At 37.2% G+C, this 22,272-nt stretch overlaps 1 protein-coding gene across 1 annotated transcript in view; it reads right to left on the bottom strand.

Moving 5' to 3' along the window:
• Positions 1-5,963, bottom strand: part of zswim6 (zinc finger, SWIM-type containing 6) — a 74,870-nt gene extending 68,907 nt beyond the window's left edge. Inside the window, exon 1 of the mRNA XM_062057378.1 lies at positions 5,141-5,963. Coding sequence (XP_061913362.1) covers positions 5,141-5,564 — 424 coding nt within the window. The 5' untranslated portion in view covers positions 5,565-5,963. The remainder of the gene's footprint in view (positions 1-5,140) is intronic.
• Between the last annotated feature and the right edge of the window lie 16,309 nt (positions 5,964-22,272).

The raw sequence follows: 22,272 nt of genomic DNA, 5'->3' as shown, positions 1-22,272 counted from the left end.
TCTACTTGTATCTGCTCTGGTCTACTTGTATCTGCTCTGGTCTACTTATATTCTGGTCTGGTCTACTTGTATTCTGGTCTGGTCTACTTGTATTCTGGTCTGGTCTACTTGTATCTGCTCTGGTCTACTTGTATTCTGGTCTGGTCTACTTGTAACTGGTCTGGTCTACTTGTAACTGGTCTGGTCTACTTGTAACTGCTCTGGTCTACTTGTAACTGCTCTGGTCTACTTCTATCTGCTCTGGTCTACTTCTATCTGCTCTGGTCTACTTGTATCTGCTCTGGTCTACTTGTATCTGCTCTGGTCTACTTGTACCTGCTATGGTGTACTTGTATCTGCTATGGTGTACTTGTAACTGGTCTACTTGTAACTGGTCTGGTCTACTTGTAACTGGTCTGGTCTACTTGTATCTGCTCTGGTCTACTTGTATCTGCTATGGTCTACTTGTAACTGATCTGGTCTACTTGTAACTGGTCTGGTCTACTTGTAACTGGTCTGACTGACATGTCAAGCATCAAAATGGCCAAAAAAGCCTAAACTGTCTTCTTTGGAATTTTGTCTATCATTAACAATCTTTATGTAAGACGAGAACACAATTTTGTACATTTTTTTGTAAGTAAACATAAATAAAAGTCAGCTAATAGGAGCCACAAAACCCACTAAATACATCCAGAAAACTCAATTTCCATTCCTGACCTGAATATCAACAAAGTATTAGCAATACTGCAATTATAAGCGCTAGCCGACTTGGAAGTATGTTGACTTTTTCTATGCCATCATGCTAAAGTTTTCTTGGACCAAAAGTGCATAAAACAAACATTAATAAAAGCGGTAAGACGAGAACACCAATTTTTAAAGAAATGTAATTAAATGATAATTTTTTTTAAACATAAATAAAAGTCAGCTAACAATGGAGCCAATAGGAGCCACAAAACCCACTAAAACATCCAGAAAACTACATTTCCATTCCTAACCTGAAAATACTAACAAAGTATTAGCAATATTGCTATTATAAGCGCTAGCGTCAAAGACCTACTATTAGTGGCGCATTGATCGCTAGCTTATGCTGCTATATTAACACCATCAGCTGCTGCATTGCCTGTGAGAAAGTGAAAGTTCAATCCAGATATTAAACCATGCCTCTCACCTGTACAGTAGAAGGTTGTGGCCATAAACCGAGAAGTCCGTCAACTTTGACATTGAATAAATACACTTTTTTGACCCTTTGCGAGGATTATGATTAACTTTTCATGTAAACAGGAAGACAAACATCCAATCAGTCGTCATCCCAGTGAGAGCAGACACCGTACAGTAAGTGATTGTTTTAGTACGTTTGTTGTCTCTCACGAAGTCGGTCTGATTGGTAGAAAGCAAAGGTGGTGATGAGTTTGTTAAGTTAATACAAAAAAATGTAAACAAAAAAAGGGAAATATTACATGTTACTATGAATGTGCCCGTTACAACATTACGTACAGTTTATACCAGGGGTGTCAGACGTACGACCCGAGGGCCGGATCAGGCCCACAAACAGGTTTTATCCGGCCCGCGGGATGAGTTTGTTAAGTATAAAAATTTACCTGAAATTTTTGAATGAAAGAACCCGCTGTTTTTAAATGTGTCCACTAGATGTCGCAATAGCAATTCTTTGTATCTTTGTAGATGATGCTACATATGTACAAAATAAACCACATGTTAGTACATCAGTCGAGCAAATGAGCAAACTACATAAATAACATCCTGTAATTTGATTTTGATATCATTTTTTTATCGTGATAGATTGAAAATGAACACCAATGATGAACATTATCACATAATTTATTCAGAAAATATAAAAAACGACAAATAAAGATAGAATACAATTAACCGCAACTAGTGATGTCCAATTTGGGCTTTTTGCCGATATCCGATATTGTCTAACTCTTAATTACCGATACCAATATCAACCGATACCGATATATGCAGTCGTGGAATTAACACATTATTATGCCTAATTTGGACAACCAGGTATGGTGAAGATAAGGTCCTTTTTAAAAAAAAATTAATAAAATAAGATAAATAAATTAAAAACATTTTCTTGAATAAAAAAGAAAGTAAAACAATATATAAAACAGTTACATAGAAACTAGTCATTAATGAAAATGAGTAAAATTAAGTGTTAAAGGTTAGTACTATTAGTGGAGCAGCAGCACGCACAATCATGTGTGCTTACGGACTGTATCCCTTGCAGACTGTATTGATATATATTGATATATAATGTAGGAACCAGAATATTAATAACAGAAAGAAACAACCCTTTTGTGTAAATGAGTGTAAATGGGGGAGGGAGGTTTTTTGGGTTGGTGCACTAATTGTAAGTGTATATTGTGTTTTTTATGTTGATTTAATACAAAAAACAAAAAAACAAAAACGATGCAGATAATTAATAAACCGATAATTTCCGATATTACATTTTAAAGCATTTATCGGCCGATATTATCAGACATCTCTAATAAATAACATCCTGTAATTTGATTTTGATACAATTTTTTATCTTGATAGATTGAAAATGAACACCAATGAGTTGACTGATGAACATTATCACATAATTTATTCAGAAAATATCAAAAACGACAAATAAAGATAGAACACTATTAACCGCAACATGTACGTGTAAAAAAAACAACAACATTATGATTTGTACAATTTCAGAATGTGCTTGTTCTATTTTTAAACAAATAAAACAATCTGAAGTTGTCTTTATTTTGAAGTTATCGTGCCGTGATTTTACCAGTTGGGAGTAGATTTTTCTCCATGTGGCCCCCGATGTAAAATGAGTTTGACACCCCAGGTTTATACGTATAAAAAAACGCTGTTTTTATAGAGCGCTTTATAAGCGAAATAGAGCTACTTCAATAGCCTTCGTTGTTAGCTGACTCTTGCTAATGTTTATTTGCGAGGTAGAAGGCATAAAAAGAGAAAAAGTGCAGTTCCTCTTTAGAGGAGACTTAAAGAAAGCAGACGCATTCTCTTCCCAGTTTGTAAAAGAGCCTGAAAAGCTTCTTTGTGTTGCATGTTAAATTCTCTTTCAGGCCTTTAAAATTAACTGTTAAAGGTTAGTACTATTAGTGGACCAGCAGCACGCACAATCATGTGTGCTTACGGACTGTATCCCTTGCAGACTGTATTGATATATATTGATATATAATGTAGGAAGCAGAATATTAATCACAGAAAGAAACAACCCTTTTGTGTGAATGAGTGTAAATGGGGGAGGGAGGTTTTTTGGGTTGGTGCACTAATTGTAAGTGTATCTTGTGTTTTTTATGTTGATTTAATACAAAAAACAACAACAAAAAAACATCTCTAATAAATAACATCCTGTAATTTGATTTTGATATAATTTTTTTATCTTGATAATGAACACCAATGAGTTGACTGATGAACATTATTACATAATTTATTCAGAAAACATCAAAAACAACAAATAAAGATAGAATACTATTAACCGGGGACGGCGTGGCGAAGTTGGTAGAGTGGCCGTGACAGCAATCGGAGTGTTGCTGGTTACTGGAGTTCAATCCCCACCTTCTACCATCCTAGTCACGTCCGTTGTGTCCTTGGGCAAGTTCACCCTTGCTCCTGATGGGTGCTTGTAGCGCCTTGCATGGCACCTCCCTCCATCAGTGTGTGAATGTGTGTGTGAATGGGTGAATGTGGAAATACTGTCAAAGCGCTTTGAGTACCTTGAAGGTAGAAAAGCGCTATACAAGTATAACCCATTTATCATTTATCATTATAACCGCAACATGTACGTGTAAAAAAAACAACAACATTATGATTTGTACAATTTCAGAATGTGCTTGTCAGTGTTTCCCATAAACTGCCAAGATACCTGTGGCGGTGGGGGCGTGGCTATGGGCGTGGTCACCATGACATCATCGAGTAATTTGCATAATTTACTACAATATAATTTTCTCTAAAAAGGCTCAAAAAATGTATACTTACTAATTAATAATAACAGTTTTGTTTTAAACGTCCGTCCACCCATCCATCCATCCATTTTACAATATAATTACAACACTTTATGTACATATTTATATACAGATTTGAACAATAAGTTATTCACTGAAATATATTTATTAATTGTGGTTCTTACAAAAAATATATCTTATAAAATATAAAAGCTAAAATGTCTCTTAAAGCTCTGCCCCTTTAATTAGTGCATACTAAATAATTGAACTTTAGCCTACTACTACAACCATATTATTTACCAGCAACATAAAGTGAAACAGAGGCAGAGGTGTCCTGCCACAGTCAGTAACAAATAAACAGAAAACAGTAGTGGTCAAATACAAATAAGGCAACAAGAGAAGTATCCTACACTTCTCTTTTGTAAAGTAAATCTGAACAGCCTATATGGGCATCTACATCAACTACATGATTTGCCTGAGAAGCTGGACAGGACAAAAAAAAAAAACAAAAAAAAAATTATAATAATCTATTTGTGGCGGACGTAATTCTTTCGTGGCGGGCCGCCACAAATAAATGAATGTGTGGGAAACACTGCTTGTTCTATTTTTAAACAAATAAAACAATCTGAAGTTGTCTTTATTTTGAAGTTATCGTGCCGTGATTTTACCAGTTGGGAGTAGATTTTTCTCCATGTGGCCCCCGATGTAAAATGAGTTTGACACCCCAGGTTTATACGTATAAAAAAAACGCTGTTTTTATAGAGCGCTTTATAAGCGAAATAGAGCTACTTCAATAGCCTTCGTTGTTAGCTGACTCTTGCTAATGTTTATTTGCGAGGTAGAAGGCATAAAAAGAGAAAAAGTGCAGTTCCTCTTTAGAGGAGACTTAAAGAAAGCAGACGCATTCTCTTTCCAGTTTGTAAAAGAGCCTGAAAAGCTTCTTTGTGTTGCATGTTAAATTCTCTTTCAGGCCTTTAATGCGACATTGAGAATGCAAAGTGCCGCAAGCAGAGGGTTTTTATTAAAAAGCAAAATCCCATTGAGCGGATTTAAAGCCCCATTGTCGCCTCAGCGCGGCTCATCTTTTGTGTCACTTTGTCTGGAATTCCACCTCCATCGCCAAACTCCTGCTTGGTTTTTCTCTCTTTTTTTTTTTTTAGGCGTAAAAAAGGCAAAAATGTTGAACTCACCCACTTGCAGGACGTTGTCCACGCAGCCGCCCTCCAGCAGAGCGACGCCGCGGCGGAAGGGCAGCCGCGTCTCGTCGCCGCTCTCCGGGCCGCCGGCGAGCTCCTCCGCCCCGCCGCTGCCGAACGACGAGTACATGCAGATCTCCCGCTCGCTCCTCGGGAAGGACCAGTACACGATCCGCCTCTGGACGGGCTCCGGGATCCGCTCGAAGCGCTCCTCCACCCGCTGGAAGGGCCACTTTTCCGCCACTCGCCTCGCCGCGATGTCCAGCAGCGACTCGGGGTTGTGGGTTTTGCCCGGCGACGACTCGCCGTGGCCGCCCGCCGGAGCTCCGGCGCGCTGGCCTTGCCGACACGTCGAGCCGTAGCCCGGCCGGCAGCAGAGACGCTTGGCAGGGGGCTGCTGTGCCCCGCGCTCCGCCATGTTTCGCTCCGGACGAAGTCGACGCAGGACGGGGAAGCGAGAACGTCGCTAGCCGCGGCAAATCATCCTTATATGGCGGCGTGGGGGAAGGGCCTCCGCGGGCTTGTCAAACCCCTTTGTTGACAAATGAAGAGGAGGCGGGTCGCTCCGGTTAGCTCCGTGCTAAATGCGGACCACAGGCGGAATTCCCGCACGGCCGCCGAATTAAAACGCTTTGGAACGGGAGGGGGTTATAATTGCCGCTTCTCCCCCGGTGGGCGTCGACTGAAAATGACGAGGAGGGGCGAGGAGAGACGCTTTTGTCTCCGCGGTGCGCTCGCTCGCCAAGGCCGGGCCTCGCTGCCTGCTGCCTGCCTGCCTGCCTGCCTGGAGGCGGCCTGTCAACACTGGAGCCTCATGGTGTGGAAGTGGGGGAGGGGCCTTGAACGCAACGCCGCCCCGTGTGACGTTTATGGCCCACTGGAATGTCGGACACGTCCAACACATCCAGACGAACAACAATCACTCCGAATTATGGGGTCAAATCCCCACTAGAGGGCGCTTTTTTCTTCTTTCTTTGATTGCAATCATTTATATCGCGATGTACACTATATTGCCTAAAGCAGGGGTGCCCAAACTTTTTCCACTGAGGGCCGCACATGGAAAAATTAAAGCCATTTTGATAGTTTTCATTTTCAAATCATAACAAAATATATGGATTTTGTTTTTGTTTTTTACCTTTAGGGCTCCCGGGGACCATAAAGGGTCTAAGTCATTAAAATGTTAAAAACAAGTCAAATTATTTTTTTTATTTAACGCTTACAGTAGATCTCTAGAGTATATCAACTTCAGGTTGATATAAAATTTAAAAAAACAAAAAGATTTTATGCCTTTTCTGTCAAGGCAACTTAGTTTTTTATAATAAAACTGAAATATGCAGTATTTTCCCCCACTGCCCAAAACCTTTGGAAAGCAATGTTTGATGTGAAGCCTTAAAATAGAGCCTTAAAAATATCAATAATGCAGGACACCATTGATTTTAATTCATTATTATTTTTGAGTAATCACAGTGAAAAGATAAATAAAATCACATTAAATATATTTGGGATCCAAAAGGTGCCCCACTCAGAAAGTGATACATTTTTATTAGTTTTTTTTTTACTTTTAACACTTAAGTTACGAGCTCAACTTCAGATATATCTGTCCATTTTACGTTTGAACTATTATTTTGTTTGTTTTATGCTCTTTTGTCAAATAAAATGTTGATGTTTTTGTATGGCAACCACACAATATATGCGATATTTCCCACATAAAACATTTTAAAGTGAAATATTTTAAATAATTGGAGCCTTGAATAGGTCAATAATTCATTATAAGATTGATTTTTTGATTTTTTTGGAGCAATGGCAAAAAAAGAAAAAAGAAAGATAGACAACATAAATAAATAAAAAGCCTGCATGGCAGCTTTGTGTCAACATTGCAACTTTTTCTAGTTAGATTTCACCTCATTCCACTTTTTTTAATGTTTTTTTAATTTTTGCAATAGCATTTCCAGAATGTGTGGCGGGCCGGTAAACAATTAGCTGCGGGCCGCAAATTGGACACCCCTGGCCTAAAGTATTTGGCCACCTGCCTTTACTCACATATGAACTTGAAGTGCCATCCCATGGAATTGTCCAAAATGTTTTGGTATCCTGGAGCATTCAAAGTTCCTTTCACTGGAACTAAGGGGCCGAGCCCAACTCCCTGGCAAAACAACCCCACTCCATAATTCCTCCTCCACCAAATTTCACACTCGGCACAATGCAGTCCGAAATGTAGCGTTCTCCTGGCAACCTCCAAACCCAGACTGCTCCATCAGATTGCCAGATAGAAAAGCGTGATTCATCAGTCCAGAGAAGTGCTTTACACCACTGCATCCCACGCTTTGCATTGGACTTGGTGATGTATGGCTTAGATGCAGCTGCTCGGCCATGGAAACCCATTCCATGACTCTCTCTGCGTACTGTACGTGGGCTAATTGGAAGGTCACATGAAGTTTGGAGCTCTGCAGCAACTGACTGTGCAGAAAGTCTTTGCACTATGCTGACCTCTCTGTCAGTTTACGTGGCCTACCACTTGCTGGCTGAGTTGCTGTTGTTCCAAAACTCTTCACTTTTCTTATAATAAAGTTGACTTTGGAATATTTAGGAGCGGGGAAATTTCACGGCTGGATTTGTTGCACAGGTGGCATCCTGTGACAGTTCCACGCTGGAAATCACTGAGAGCGGCACATTCTTTCACAAATGTTTGTAGAAATTAGGACACCTGATTCTCATCATTTGGATGGGTGGCCAAATACTTTTGGCAAAATAGTGTACATTGCAGCTCCTGCAATAACGATGTAGATCAAATATATTATTTGGGATATAAGAATAATATATAACTATTTTAAACTTAAAACCATTAAAAAAAAATTGTTTCACATCAAATTATGCTGACAATTTAAAACATTTAAATTTCTGAGCAAAATGTGTGTGTTTAAAAATTCGGTTTGTAAAAATTCAGTGTGAAAAATCCTTGTATAAAATTTTACTGTGGAAATTCAGTGCAGAAATATTGTTTTCTTATTTTCATGTTTTTGCATTTTAATTTTGTGAATGTCATTTTTTTTTCTTACATCAAATGATGCTGACAATTTCATTGAATAAAACTGTGTGAACAAAATGTGTGTGTTTAAAAATTACGTGTTTTACAATTCAGGGTAAAAAAAAAAAAATTGTATAAAAATTCTCGGTGAAAAAATTCAGTGCGGAAAAATCTGTCGCCAATTTTTATATTTTTGCATTAGAATTTTGTGAACAGAATTTTTTTTTTACATAAAACTATGCCGCTGACAACTTCATTGAATGAAAAATGATGAGGAAAATGTTTGCTTAAAAATTCAGCGTGTAAAAAATTATTGTGAAAAAAGTCAGTGCAGAAACATTCAATGTAAAACAAAATGGTGCAGAAAAATCCAGTGCAAAAAATTGAGGGAAGAAAAATTCAGTGTAAAAAAATCAGTGCAGAAACATTCAGTGTCTAAAAAACAGTGTAAAAAAATTCAGTGTATAAAAATTCAGTGTTTGAAAATTTGGTGCAAAAAAATGTATCGTAAAAAATCAGTGCAGAAAAATTCAGTGTGTACAAATTTAGCGTAAAAAAATTAAGTGTAAAAAAACAGTGCAGAAACATTCAGTGTAAAAAAAAAAAAACGGTGCAGAAATATTCTGAGTAAAAAAACTGTATATAAAAATTCAGAGTTTAAAAAAATTAAGCAAATAACTATAAATTAAATATATTTTAAAGTGGAATATTTGATGTTAAGTAATTAGACTCTTAAATAGATCAATAATTCATAACGACATTGAATTTGAGTAATTATTAATTTATAGAGCAATGACACTGTTAGAAATAAAAATCACACTATAATTCTTGGGGACCCAAAAGGGTCCCACTCACATAAAAAGGTAAAATAAGTAATATTTTCTCTTTTTTTTTTTTTTTTTAGTTTCAACGCTTAAGTTTTTAGGTCAATTTCAGAAATATTTGTCAAGTTTTTTTTGTGTTTTTTTTCAAATCAGTTTTTGGTTTGTTCTATGCCATTTTTAAATATGTAAAACACAAAATAAACAATATTTCCCCCCAAAAAAAGATTCAAAGTGTAATATTTGATGTGAAGTAATTGGAGCCTTCAATAGGTCAATAATTCATAATAACTTTGACTTTGATTCATTATTATTTTTTGAGCAATGACACTTTTTGAAATAAAAATCCTACTAAAATTCTTAAAAAATAAAAAGTAATTTTTTAAAAAAAATTTTACTTTCAATGCTCAAGTTTTTAGATCAACTTCAGAAATATTTTTAAGTTTTTTAATTATTTTTTTAAACATGTTTTTTGTTTGTTTTGTGCCTTTTTATAAACGTTTTTTTTTATGGCAAACACAATATAACCAATATTTTCCCCAAAATAACATTTGATGTGAAGTAATTGGAGCCTTAAATAGGTCAATAATACATAATATCTTTGAATTTGATTAATAATTTTTTTTTAGCAATGACACTTTTTGAAATAATAATCTTACTAAAATTCTTTGAAAAAAAAAATATATATATATTTTTTTTTTACTTTCAATGCTTAAGTTTTTAGATCAACATCAGAAATATTTGTCAAGTTTTCATAATTTTTTTAAACATATTTTTTGTTTGTTTTATGTCTTTTTTTAAGGCAAACACAATATAAACAATATTTTCCTCCAAATAATATTTGATGTGAAGTAAGTGGAGCCTTGAATAGGTCAATAATTCATAATAACATTGATTTTGATTCATTATTATTTTTTGAGCAATGACACTTTTTGAAATAAAAATCCTACTAAAACTGTTGGGGACCCAAAAGAGTCCCATTCATAAAAAATAAAAAATACTTTATTTTTTTATTTTTTTTAACTTAACGTTTTTAGATCAACTTCAGAAACATTTGTCAAGTTTTTATTGTTTAAAAAAATATTTTTTGTTTGTTTTATGCCTTTTTAAATATTTTTAGATATGGCAAACACAATATATACAATATTTCCCCCAAAAAATATTTCAAAGTGTGATATTTGATAATTGGAGCCTTATATAGGTCAATAATTTATAATCATTATTATTTTTTCAACAACTACTGCTACAAAAAAGAAAAAAAAACTTCATTAAAGCTAACATTGCAACTTTTTCTCCTTACATTTCACCTGTTTGCCATTTTATTACAATGTTTTTATTTATTAGTATTTCTAGAATATGGCGCAATCTTTTTGCCTTTCTTGCCATTTCCACAAGCCCCGCCCCCCGCTGTGTCTGCAGGACGCAGTCATCAGCAGCACGTCGCCCCCCTGCTGTGTGGATGATTCACACTCCCAGCTTGAATATCTCCACTATTGTCTCCCAGGGCCAGAGTAATGACTGGGGCCTGTGGGCCCAGCGTGGAGGGGCCCACAGGGGGGATAATGTCCTCCTGACTGCAAGCATCCTGCGCCTTTTTCCTGTCGCATTCCAGACATGCAGGAAAAGGCTTGCACTTTGTAGCATGTGTCTTCATGACGTCATGAAGATAACATCTCCTCACCCCTGAACTGCCCCTAAACGGCCAACACTTTGCAAAAAAAAAAAAAAAAAAAAAATTTTTTTTTTTAAAGGCTTCGCTACACATCTTAAAATGCAGCCTGGATCTCTGCCAACTGTCATTGACACTGTGAGTTTGATCATTTTGTTTTTTGTCAGTGAATATGCTAACCTAGCATGATGTTGCTGTTAAAATGTAGTGTTAGCATGTAGCTAACATGACACTTCATAGGGGAAAAGGCTTCGCTACACATCTTAAAATGCAGCCTGGATCTCTGCCAACTATTGTGGACGTTGTGAGTTTGATCATTTTGTTTTACGTCAGTGTGTATGCTAGCCGAGCACGATGCTCCCGTTAAAAGGTAATGTTAGCATGTAGCTAATATAGCACTTTGTAGAAAAATAAAAGGCTTCACTACACATCTTAAAATGCAGCCTGGATCTCTGCCAACTATGGTGGACGCTGTTAGTTTGATCATTTTGTTTCTGTTTACTGAGTATGCTAACCGAGCGTGACGCTCCCGGTAAAATGTAATGTTAGCATGTAGCTAACACAGCACTTTTTAGAAAAATAAAAAGCTTCGCTACACATCTTAAAATGCAGCCTAGATCTATGCAAACTACCGCGGAAGCAGTGAGTTTGATCATTTTGTTTCTGTTCAGTGAAAATGCTAACCAAGCATGATACTGCCGTTAAAAGGTAATGTTAGCATGTAGCTAACATATCACTTGTAGAAAAATAAAAGGCTTCGCTACACATCTTAAAATGCAGCCTGGATCTCTGCCAACTATCGTGGACGCTGTTAGTTCGATCATTTTGTTTCTGCTTAGTGAATATGCTAACTGAGCATGATGCTCCCGTTAAAAGGTAATGTTAGCATGTAGCTAATATAGCACTTTGTAGAAAAATAAAAGGCTTCGCTACACATTTTAAAAGGCAGCCTGGATCTCTGCCAACTATTGTGGACGCTGTGAGTTTGATAATTTTGTTTTTCTTCAATGTATATTTAAACGTAGCATGATGCTGCCGTTGAAATGTGATGTTAGCATGTAGCTAACGTGGCACTTTATAGAAAAATAAAAGGCTTTGCTGCACATCTTAAAATGCAACCTGGATCTCTGCCATCTATTGTGGACGCTGTGAGTTTGATCAAACTCTTTTTCTTCAGCGTGTATTTAAACGTAGCATGATGCTGCCGTTGAAATGTGATGTTAGCATGTAGCTAATGTGGCACTTTTTAGAAAAATAAAAGGCTTCGCTACACATCTTAAAAGGCAGCCTGGATCTCTGCCAACTATTGTGGATGCTGTTAGTTCGATCATTTTGTTTCTGTTCAGTGAGTATGCTAACCGAGCATGATGCTGCCGTTAAAAGGTAATGTTAGCATTTAGCTAACATGGCACTTTATATACAAATAAAAGGCTTCACTACACATCTTCAAATGCAGCCTGGATCTCTGCCAACTATTGTGGACATTGTGAGTTTGATAATTTTGTTTTCCTTCAGTGTATGTATTTAAACGTAGCATGATGCTGCCATTGAATGTAATGTTAGCATGTAGCTAACCTGGCACTTTATAGAAAAATAAAAGGCTTTGTTACACATCTTAAAATGCAGCCTGGATCTCTGCCATCTATCGTGGACGCTGTTAGTTCAATCATTCTGTTTTTATTCAGTGTATATATTTAAACGTAGCATGATGCTCCCGTTAAAATGTAATGTTAGCATGTAGCTAATATAGCATTTTGTGGAAAAATAAAAGGCTTCACTACACATCTTAAAATGCAGCCTGGATCTATGCAAACTATCGCGGAAGCAGTGAGTTCGATCATTTTGTTTCTGTTCAGTGAAAATGCTAACCGAGCATGATGCTGCTTTTAAAATGTAACGTTAGCATGTAGCTAACAGCGCTATCTAGAAAAAAATTTTTTTTAGAAAGGCTTTGCAACACAACTTAAAATGCAGCCTGGATCTCTGCCAACTGTCGTGGACGTTGTGAGTTTGATCATTTTGTTTCTGTTCGGTGAATATGCTAACCTAGCATGATGCTACTGATAAAACGTAGTGTTAGCATGTAGCTAACATGGCACTTCCACGTCAGGGCTGCTGTACAATGGTGACACGCGCGCTCTCTCCTGGGAATAACCACGCACAAACACACTCATCACAGTGCATGCTCATTTGCATGCTCATTTGCATGCTCATTAACATACTCATTTGCATACCCATCAGGATGCATGAACTGTAACAGCCTAACAGGCTCATAACACACTTTAATGAGCGCAAGAAGTGAGGGGCCACAATTAAACGTGACATTAAATCATGGAACGCTAACGGCAGACAGGGCGGGGGGTGGGAGTGGGAGTGAGAGTGGGAGTGGGAGTGGGAGTGGGAGTGGGCGGCGATTGATGAGGATACTGTAGCAAAGAAAGGAAAAAAATGGATGATGGAGGTACAGTAAGTGCAACATCGCCACGGAAACGAGAAACGCAAAGTTGCTGAGCTTTTCTGAACTGTCTGGTTAAATTAGCATATATAGCAAGTTAGCATATATAGCATGTTAGCATGAGGCATACATAGCATTTTAGCATATATAGCATGTTAGCATGAGGCATATATAGCATGTTAGCATACATAGCATGTTAGCATGAGGCATATATAGCATGTTAGCATGAGGCATGTATAGCATGTTAGCATGTTAGCATATATAGCATGTTAGCATGAGGCATATATAGCATGTTAGCATGAGGCATATATAGCATGTTAGCATGAGGCATATATAGCATGTTAGCATATATAGCATGTTAGCATATATAGCATGTTAGCATGAGGCATATATAGCATGTTAGCATGAGGCATATATAGCATGTTAGCATGTTAGCATATATAGCATGTTAGCATGAGGCATATATAGCATGTTAGCATATATAGCATGTTAGCATGAGGCATATATAGCATGTTAGCATGAGGCATATATAGCATGTTAGCATGAGGCATATACAGCATGTTAGCATATATAGCATGTTAGCATGAGGCATATATAGCATGTTAGCATATATAGTATGTTAGCATATATAGCATGTTAGCATGAGGCATATATAACATGTTAGCATGAGGCATATATAGCATGTTAGCATGTTAGCATATATAGCATGTTAGCATGAGGCATATATAGAGTGTCAGCATATATAGCATGTTAGCATGAGGCATATATAGCATGTTAGCATATATAGCATGTTAGCATGAGGCATATATAGCATGATAGCATATATAGCATGTTAGCATGAGGCATATATAGCATGTTATCATATATAGCATGTTAGCATGAGGCATATATAGCATGTAAGCATATATAGCATGTTAGCATGAGGCATATATAGCATGTTAGCATATATAGCATGTTAGCATGAGGCCTATATAGCATGTTAGCATATATAGCATGTTAGCATGAGGCATACATAGCATGTTAGCATGAGGCATATATAGCATGTTAGCATATATAGCATGTTAGCATGAGGCATATATAGCATGTTAGATCATCTTCAGATCTTTCCGTCGATTATAAGTTTTACATTTTTCATGATTTTTAAAAATAAGTCTTATTTTTATTTTTTTTATTTTTATTTCAACGCTTAAGTGTCGAGATCAACTTCAGAGCTATCCGTCAATTATAAGTTTTTAATTATTCATGTTTTTTTTGTTTGTTTTATGCACTTTATGTCCAAGAAAATTAGTTTTTTACATGGCAGACATATATATACGCAATATTTTAGCTTAAAGTATTTTAAAGTGTAATATTTGATGTGAAGTAATTAGAGCTTTAAATAGATCAATAATTCATAACATTGATTTTGATTCATTATTATTTTTTGAGCACTGACAGTTTTTTTGTTTTTTTTATTTCAATGCTTAAGTGTTGAGATCAACTTAGAGTTTATCCATGGATTATAAGTTTTTAATTGTTTTTTTTGTTTTTTTTATGCCTTTTCGTCAAAGAAAACACAAAATACACAATATTTTATCAAAAAGTATTTCAAAGTGTAATATTTGATGTGAAATAATTGGAGCCTTAAATAAATCAATAATTCATAACATTGATTTTGATTCAATATTATTTTTTGAGCAATGCAAGTTTTAAAAAAATCCACTAAAATTGTTATGGGTTCCTCTCCTAAAAGTGTTTTAAAAAAAAGTCATGCAAGTTTTTATTTTATTATTTTTATTTCAATGCTCAAGTTATTAATTTTGTATGTTTTTTTTTTGGTTTGTTTTATGCCTTTTTGTCAAAGAAAACTTAGTTTTTTATGGCATGAACACAAAATACGCAATATTTCATCAAAAAGTATTTCAAAGTGTAATATTTGATGTGAAATAATTGGAGCCTTAAATATGTCAATCATTCATAACAACATTGATTTTAATTCATTATTATTTTTTGAGCAATGACTATATTAAAAAAAAAATCCCAATAAAATTGATAGAGACCCAAAAAGGTCAATAATTCACAACAATGATTTTGATTCATTATTATTTTTTCAACAATGACAGCTTTAAAGAAAAGAAAAGCAGCTTTGTGTTGCTAAATTACATTTTTTAAATTCCACTTTTTTATGTTTTTGTTTTTTAATAGTTATTTTAGAATTTGTTTGTAAGGCGTTTAAAACACTTTGTATAGAATAGTGTCATTTAGTTGTTATAAATGTTTATATTTTGGAGACTAAATGAGGTTTTTGAGCCAAGTTGATGAAACATTAAAGGAGGGGAGGGGGGGGGGTGTAAAATGATTAATTAATAATGAGTCGGCCTTAAAAAGCTCATTTCAATGCGCACATTTGTGTGAAAAATAATAATTGAGGTGCTGAATATTTCATCTCCTTCCCCAAATTCCCCCGGCTGAAGGATGACTTTGGGGCCGCGCTTAGCAAAAAAATAAAAAATAAAACAAAATAAATAAAAAGAAAGAAAATGAAAATGTGATGCATTTTAAATAATTAAGTTCCAAAGTGTTTGGGGCAACTAATCTGAGGGGAGAAAAAGCCTGAGACGAATGTATTCTTTTATCAGCTCACATTTATTATTCATACAGAGCATTCACACACACACACACACACACACACACACACACACACACACACACACACACACACACACACACACACACACACACACACACACACACACACACACAAGGGGAGGAGGGGGATTCAAGGTGAAACATCCCACGTTAGCATCGTGGCTTTTTCTTTGGCTTTTCTGGTGTGGCAGCCAGCCAGGAGGCGATGATAGCCATAAAACAGGAAATGTCAACTAAGGGTGCTTTGTATAAAAAAAATGTTACCCAGCCCCTTCCTGCTCCATCACTGGGTTGGGACTGGGTTCCAATCCTGACCGTGATCCCTCCTTTATCGCCGTTAAATCGCTTCCGGGCCTGATGTGGAAAATTAATTTTCGCAAAGTAATTGTGAATGAAATCAAATGTTTATGTTTAGCCTTCTAAATGAGGGGTGTCCAAACTTTTTCCACCACACTGAAAAATCAAAGTATTTTGATATTTGTCATTTTAAAAACCAATGTAGATTTTTTCTTTACCTGTAGGGCTCCCCTCATGTTTGGTTTGAGAGACGTTTTCATGCACATGCAAATATAAGAGTCACCCGACTGGCAAGTGGACTAATAAATGAGTCAGAGTCAAAGAAAAAATAGCAGCATTTGGATTCACTTTCAAAACATATGTATATTTCTACTTTTAACGTGGACTTACTTAAACAAGTTGAAAAACTTATTGGGGTGTTACCATTTAGTGATCAATTGTACAGAATATGTACTTCACTGTGCAATCTACTAATACAAGTTTCAATCCATCAATCCATTCTACTTTTAAATGTTTTTATTTATTTGCTTTAATCCACTTGTTGGGTTAATTGTCCTGATATATAAAAGTAATTCCAGTGTACACACACTAAAACACAGAGGCCCATATACATAATAAAAACCAACACATTTATAAAACCTCGATCCTGACCTCATGGTAAACTATCGGGCGGTGTCCCACCTACCCTTTATCTCGAAAATCCTCGAAAAAATGGTTGCACAGCAGCTAAATGAACAATCAGCATCTAACAATCTCTGTGAACCCGTTCAGTCCAGTTTCAGGGCAAATCACTCTACGGAGACAGGCCTAAAAAAAAATATATATATACATATATATATATATATATATATATATATATATATATATATATATATATATATATATATATATATATATATATATATACATAAAATATATATATACAGTGTATATATATATATATAAAATATATATATATAAAATATATATATATATACAGTATGTATATACATATATATATATAGATATACACAGTATATATATACATATATTTAATACACATATATATGTATATATACTGTATATATATATGTATATGTATATATATGTGTATATATATGTATATATATATAAAAATATATATATATACAGTATATATACATACACATATATATATATATGTATATATATACTGTATATATATATATGTATATATATATATATATATATATGTATATATATGTATATATATATAAAAAATATATATATACAGTATATATACATATATATATATATATATATATGTGTGTATATATATGTATATATATATATAAAAAATATATACAGTATAAAGACATATATATATATATATATATATATATATATATATATACATATACATGTATATATATATATATATATATATATACATATATACATATATACATATATATATATATATATATATATATATATATATATATATATATATATATATATATATATATATATATATATATATATATATATGTATATATATACTGTATATACACTACCGTTCAAAAGTTTGGGGTCACCCAAACAATTTTGTGGAATAGCCTTAATTTGTAAGAACAAGAATAGACTGTCAAATTTCAGATGAAAGTTCTCTTTTTCTGGCCTTTTTGAGCGTTTAATTGACCCCACAAATGTGATGCTCCAGAAACTCAATCTGCTCAAAGGAAGGTCAGTTTTGTAGCTCCTGTAACGAGCTAAACTGTTTTCAGATGTGTGAACATAATTGCACAAGGGTTTTCTAATCATCAATTAGCCTTCTGAGCCAATGAGCAAATACATTGTACCATTAGAACAATGGAGTGATAGTTGCTGGAAATGGGCCTCTATACACCTATGTAGATAATGCACCAAAAACCAGACATTTGCAGCTAGAATAGTCATTTACCACATTAGCAATGTATAGAGTGTATTTGTTTAAAGTTAAGACTAGTTTAAAGTTATCTTCATTGAAAAGTACAGTGCTTTTCCTTTAAAAATAAGGACATTTCAATGTAACCCCAAACTTTTGAACGGTAGTATATATATATATATATATATATATATATATATATATATATATATATATATATATATATATATATATATATATATATATATATATATGTTTTTTTTAGGTAAAGGGAAACATTGGGAAACATTTGTTAAAGCATGAAAATCTGACACCGCCTTATGGAAAGTTTACAATGAAAACACAACAAAAAATTAAATTCCAGGCCATAATGTAATAGTTGTGTAAATTGTTATTACTCCGTTCCAAGTCTGTCATGTCTGTGTTCATGTTTTTGTTTGGCCATGTGCTGTTTTGTTTTTTGGACACTTCCTTAGTTCCTGGTTTCACTTCCTGGTTTTGTTTTGTAACCATAGCAACCATTAGTTTCACCTGTTCCACGTTTGGACTCACACACACCTGTCTCACGTTTTCACAGTCATGTCATGCACCTGTTCACAGTTAGTCACGCACCTGTTTTCACTTTTCATGTCACTATATAGGCTTTTCTGTTTCTGTTGTTCGTCCTGGCGACATCACCCATTCATGCCATGTCCACAGTTCCTTGTCACGTTAGTTCTTGTTTCATCTCTTGTCACGTAAGTTTTTGTTTGTTTAATGTTCATAGTTCTCCCGCAAGAAAATTGGACGTTTTGGACGAGGCAGCGTGGGAGGTCCTCCGCGCCATGGACGAGGAAACGCTGCGCTACTCCTCCGTGGAGTACAGAGACTCCATTTGGTCCGAGGATGGCGCTGTGTCACCGCAGTCCCGGAAGCGCCGCTCCCGACGAGGGACGTCAGGGAGGGCTTCCACAAGCAGTGGAAAGGACGCATTGTTCCCGCAAGCTCCTCCCCCTCCGGGCGGAAACGAGCTGCAGCCAGCCTGGCTTCCCCAGGACGACGTCACGCCGCTGCCAGTGGGTGAAGTCATGGATTTTTTTCCCCTGAACTCTTTTTCTTGTCAGCCACATCCAACCAAAGACTCTAAATCCATGATTAAATATTACCAAGACATGTTTTTAGAAATCAGATCCTGTCAATCACAGTCACCCAATTTTCATGCCCCGCCCCCCAGGACTCATGCCACGCCCAAGTCAGAAATTTTTTTTTCACCCACAAAAGCCCAGGTGGGGGGGAACGAAAGACCTTTTGGACAATTTAGAGGGGAGGATTCTGCCCTCCTCCTGAACCCCCTCCGCCCACCCCAAAAGACGGTTCCAGACCGCGGGGAGCGCGTCTGGGATCCGCTCCTTGAGGGGGGGGCTAGGGCTGGGAATTGTTCAGGTGGGGTGGGTCAGCATCGTCACGCCAAGCCACAGCCTCCAGCACGACCACCACCACCTGTCTTTCGACCTGCCAAGCCACAGCCACCAGCACGACCCCCACCACCAGTCTTTCGTCACGCCAAGCCACAGCCTCCAGCACGACCACAACCACCTGTCTTTCGACCTGCCAAGCCACAGCCACCAGCACGACCCCCACCACCAGTCTTTCGTCACGCCAAGCCACAGCCTCCAGCACGACCCCCACCACCTGTCTTTCGACCTGCCAAGCCACAGCCACCAGCACGGCCGCCACCACCAGTTTTTCGACCATGCCAAGATCCACCTGCTCCACGCCCAGCTCCACGCCAAGCGCCACCAGTACCTGCTCCACGCCAAGCGCCACCAGTACCTGCTCCACGCCAAGCGCCGCCAGTACCTGCTCCACGCCAAGTGCCGCCCGTCGCAGCCCCACGCCGCCAAGCGCCGCCCGTGGCTGCCCCACGCCGCCAAGTGCCGCCCGTGGCTGCCCCACGCCGCCAAGTGCCGCCCGTGGCTGCCCCACGCCGCCAAGTGCCGCCCGTGGCTGCCCCACGCCGCCAAGTGCCGCCCGTGGCTGCCCCACGCCGCGACCAAAGCCAAGACCAAGACCCGCCAAGTGACCAAGACCCGCCAAGTGACCAAGACCCGCCAAGTGACCAAGACCCGCCAAGTGACCAAGACCCGCCAAGTGACCAAGACTAAGACCCGCCAAGTGACCAAGACCCGCCAAGTGACCAAGACCAAGACCCGCCAAGTGACCAAGAACCGCCAAGTGTCCAAGACCAAGACCAACCACGCCAAGTCCAAGTCCAAGACCAACCACGCCAAGTCCAAGACCAACCACGCCAAGTCCAAGACCAACCACGCCAAGTCCAAGACCATGACCCACGCTGCCAAGACCATGACCCATGCTGCCAAGACCAAGACCGCCAAGGCCAAGACCACCCACGCCAAGGCCAAGACCCCCCACGCCAAGCTTCGCCGCCTGACGCACCACGCCAAGCTTCGCCGCCTGACGCACCACGCCAAGCTTCGCCGCCTGCCACGACAACGCGCCCACCTCCTCGTCGGCCAAGGATGTGGCCATTCCATGGGCGTCCGCCACGCCAGGTGCGCCGACCTCCTCGTCTGCCACGAATGTGGCCATTCCCAGGTCGCCCACCTCGTCAGGTTCAGCGGCGGTCTACCCGCCGCCGCCACCTGACTCTGCCCCGGTGGATTCGGGGACACCTGGTCTGGCGACCCACCGCCATGTCCCCCTCCCTCCCTCCCATGACTCTTGATCCTGTTTTTTGTTTTTGGCCATCTGGGATCTGTCCGTAAGGGGGGGGTTCTGTCATGTCTGTGTTCATGTTTTTGTTTGGCCATGTGCTGTTTTGTTTTTTGGACACTTCCTTAGTTCCTGGTTTCACTTCCTGGTTTTGTTTTGTAACCATAGCAACCATTAGTTTCACCTGTTCCACGTTTGGACTCACACACACCTGTCTCACGTTTTCACATTGTCATGTCACGCACCTGTTCACAGTTAGTCACGCACCTGTTTTCACTTTTCATGTCACTATATAGGCTTTTCTGTTTCTGTTGTTCGTCCTGGCGACATCACCCATTCATGCCATGTCCACAGTTCCTTGTCACGTTAGTTCTTGTTTCATCTCTTGTCACGTAAGTTTTTGTTTGTTTAATGTTCATAGTTCTCCGCCACTGTGCGCGCCTTTTGTTTTTTCCTAGTGAAGTTTTTTTACCTCCGCTGTGAGCGCCTTTTGTTTGTACCCTTTTGTTTGTACTTTGTAGTTTATAGTTATAATTAAACTATGTCTTTACCTGCACGCCACGTCCGTTCCATTTCTTTTGCACCACGGGAGAGCAAACCTCGCCAAAGACCAAGTCCTGACAAAGTCTTATCTTATAACTGCTAACAGTGATTGTTTATGTAGTAAAATATTGGAAAATAAAAAATAAAAATAAAAATAAAAATAAAAATAAAAGTAAAAGTAAAAGTAAAAGTAAAAATAAAAATAAAAATAAAAATAAAAATATAAATAAAAATAAAAATATAAATAAAAAATAAATAAATATATATATATATATAAATATATATATATATATATATATATATATATATATATAGTAACTAGTCAATCTTTGAAAGGAACAGCTCCTTCAAAGAGCCATAAATCCCATCTCCAATTCTAAAATCCCGACACATGTGCTTACATAACCAATGTTATACTGCCACCTGTGGACACCATAATGCCATAACACCATAAAACCTATTTAAAAGGTAAATGACGCATTTCATGTACATAAAATGTGTGATTATAAATCATGTTAATGAAATTAATCCATAATAAAATCCCCTTAAAAAAAATTTACTTTTTAATTAACTCATTGAAAAACAACCCAAAAATGGTGCATCATTTTCAAAACCCAGAAATTTAGTTAAAGTAATACCCTTATAACCCAGAAAATGGGTTGCTCTTTATAAAAATAACTCCAAAATTGAACTCAACACTAGCAACCCATAAATCGGATTACCAAAAACAACCCCAGCACTTTTTAGTGTGCAGTATTCTCCAATTACTTCACCTCAAATATTCCACTTTGAAATGTTTTTTTGGGAACATATTCCATATTTTGTGTATTAAATTTCTATGACAAAAAGGAACATAAAACATTTAAATAAATTAAAACTTACTGTACATTTGTTAGATATATGTAAAGTTGATCTATTGATTCAAACATAGAAAGTAAAAAATAAATAAATAATGTAAGACTTATTTTTAACACTTTAATGGGGAATTTTAGGTGGATATTAGGGCTCCAAATAATAAACATTGCATATTCCACTTTAAAAATTTTGGAGGAGGAGAAAAAAGTTTAAGTCTTTATAAACAGATAGATCTG

Source organism: Entelurus aequoreus, linkage group LG08 (assembly GCF_033978785.1).
Source record: "Entelurus aequoreus isolate RoL-2023_Sb linkage group LG08, RoL_Eaeq_v1.1, whole genome shotgun sequence".
In the NCBI taxonomy this organism is placed as follows: domain Eukaryota; kingdom Metazoa; phylum Chordata; class Actinopteri; order Syngnathiformes; family Syngnathidae; genus Entelurus; species Entelurus aequoreus.
Note: the sequence above shows the minus strand (reverse complement) of the source record. Positions and strands in the feature narration are given on the sequence as shown.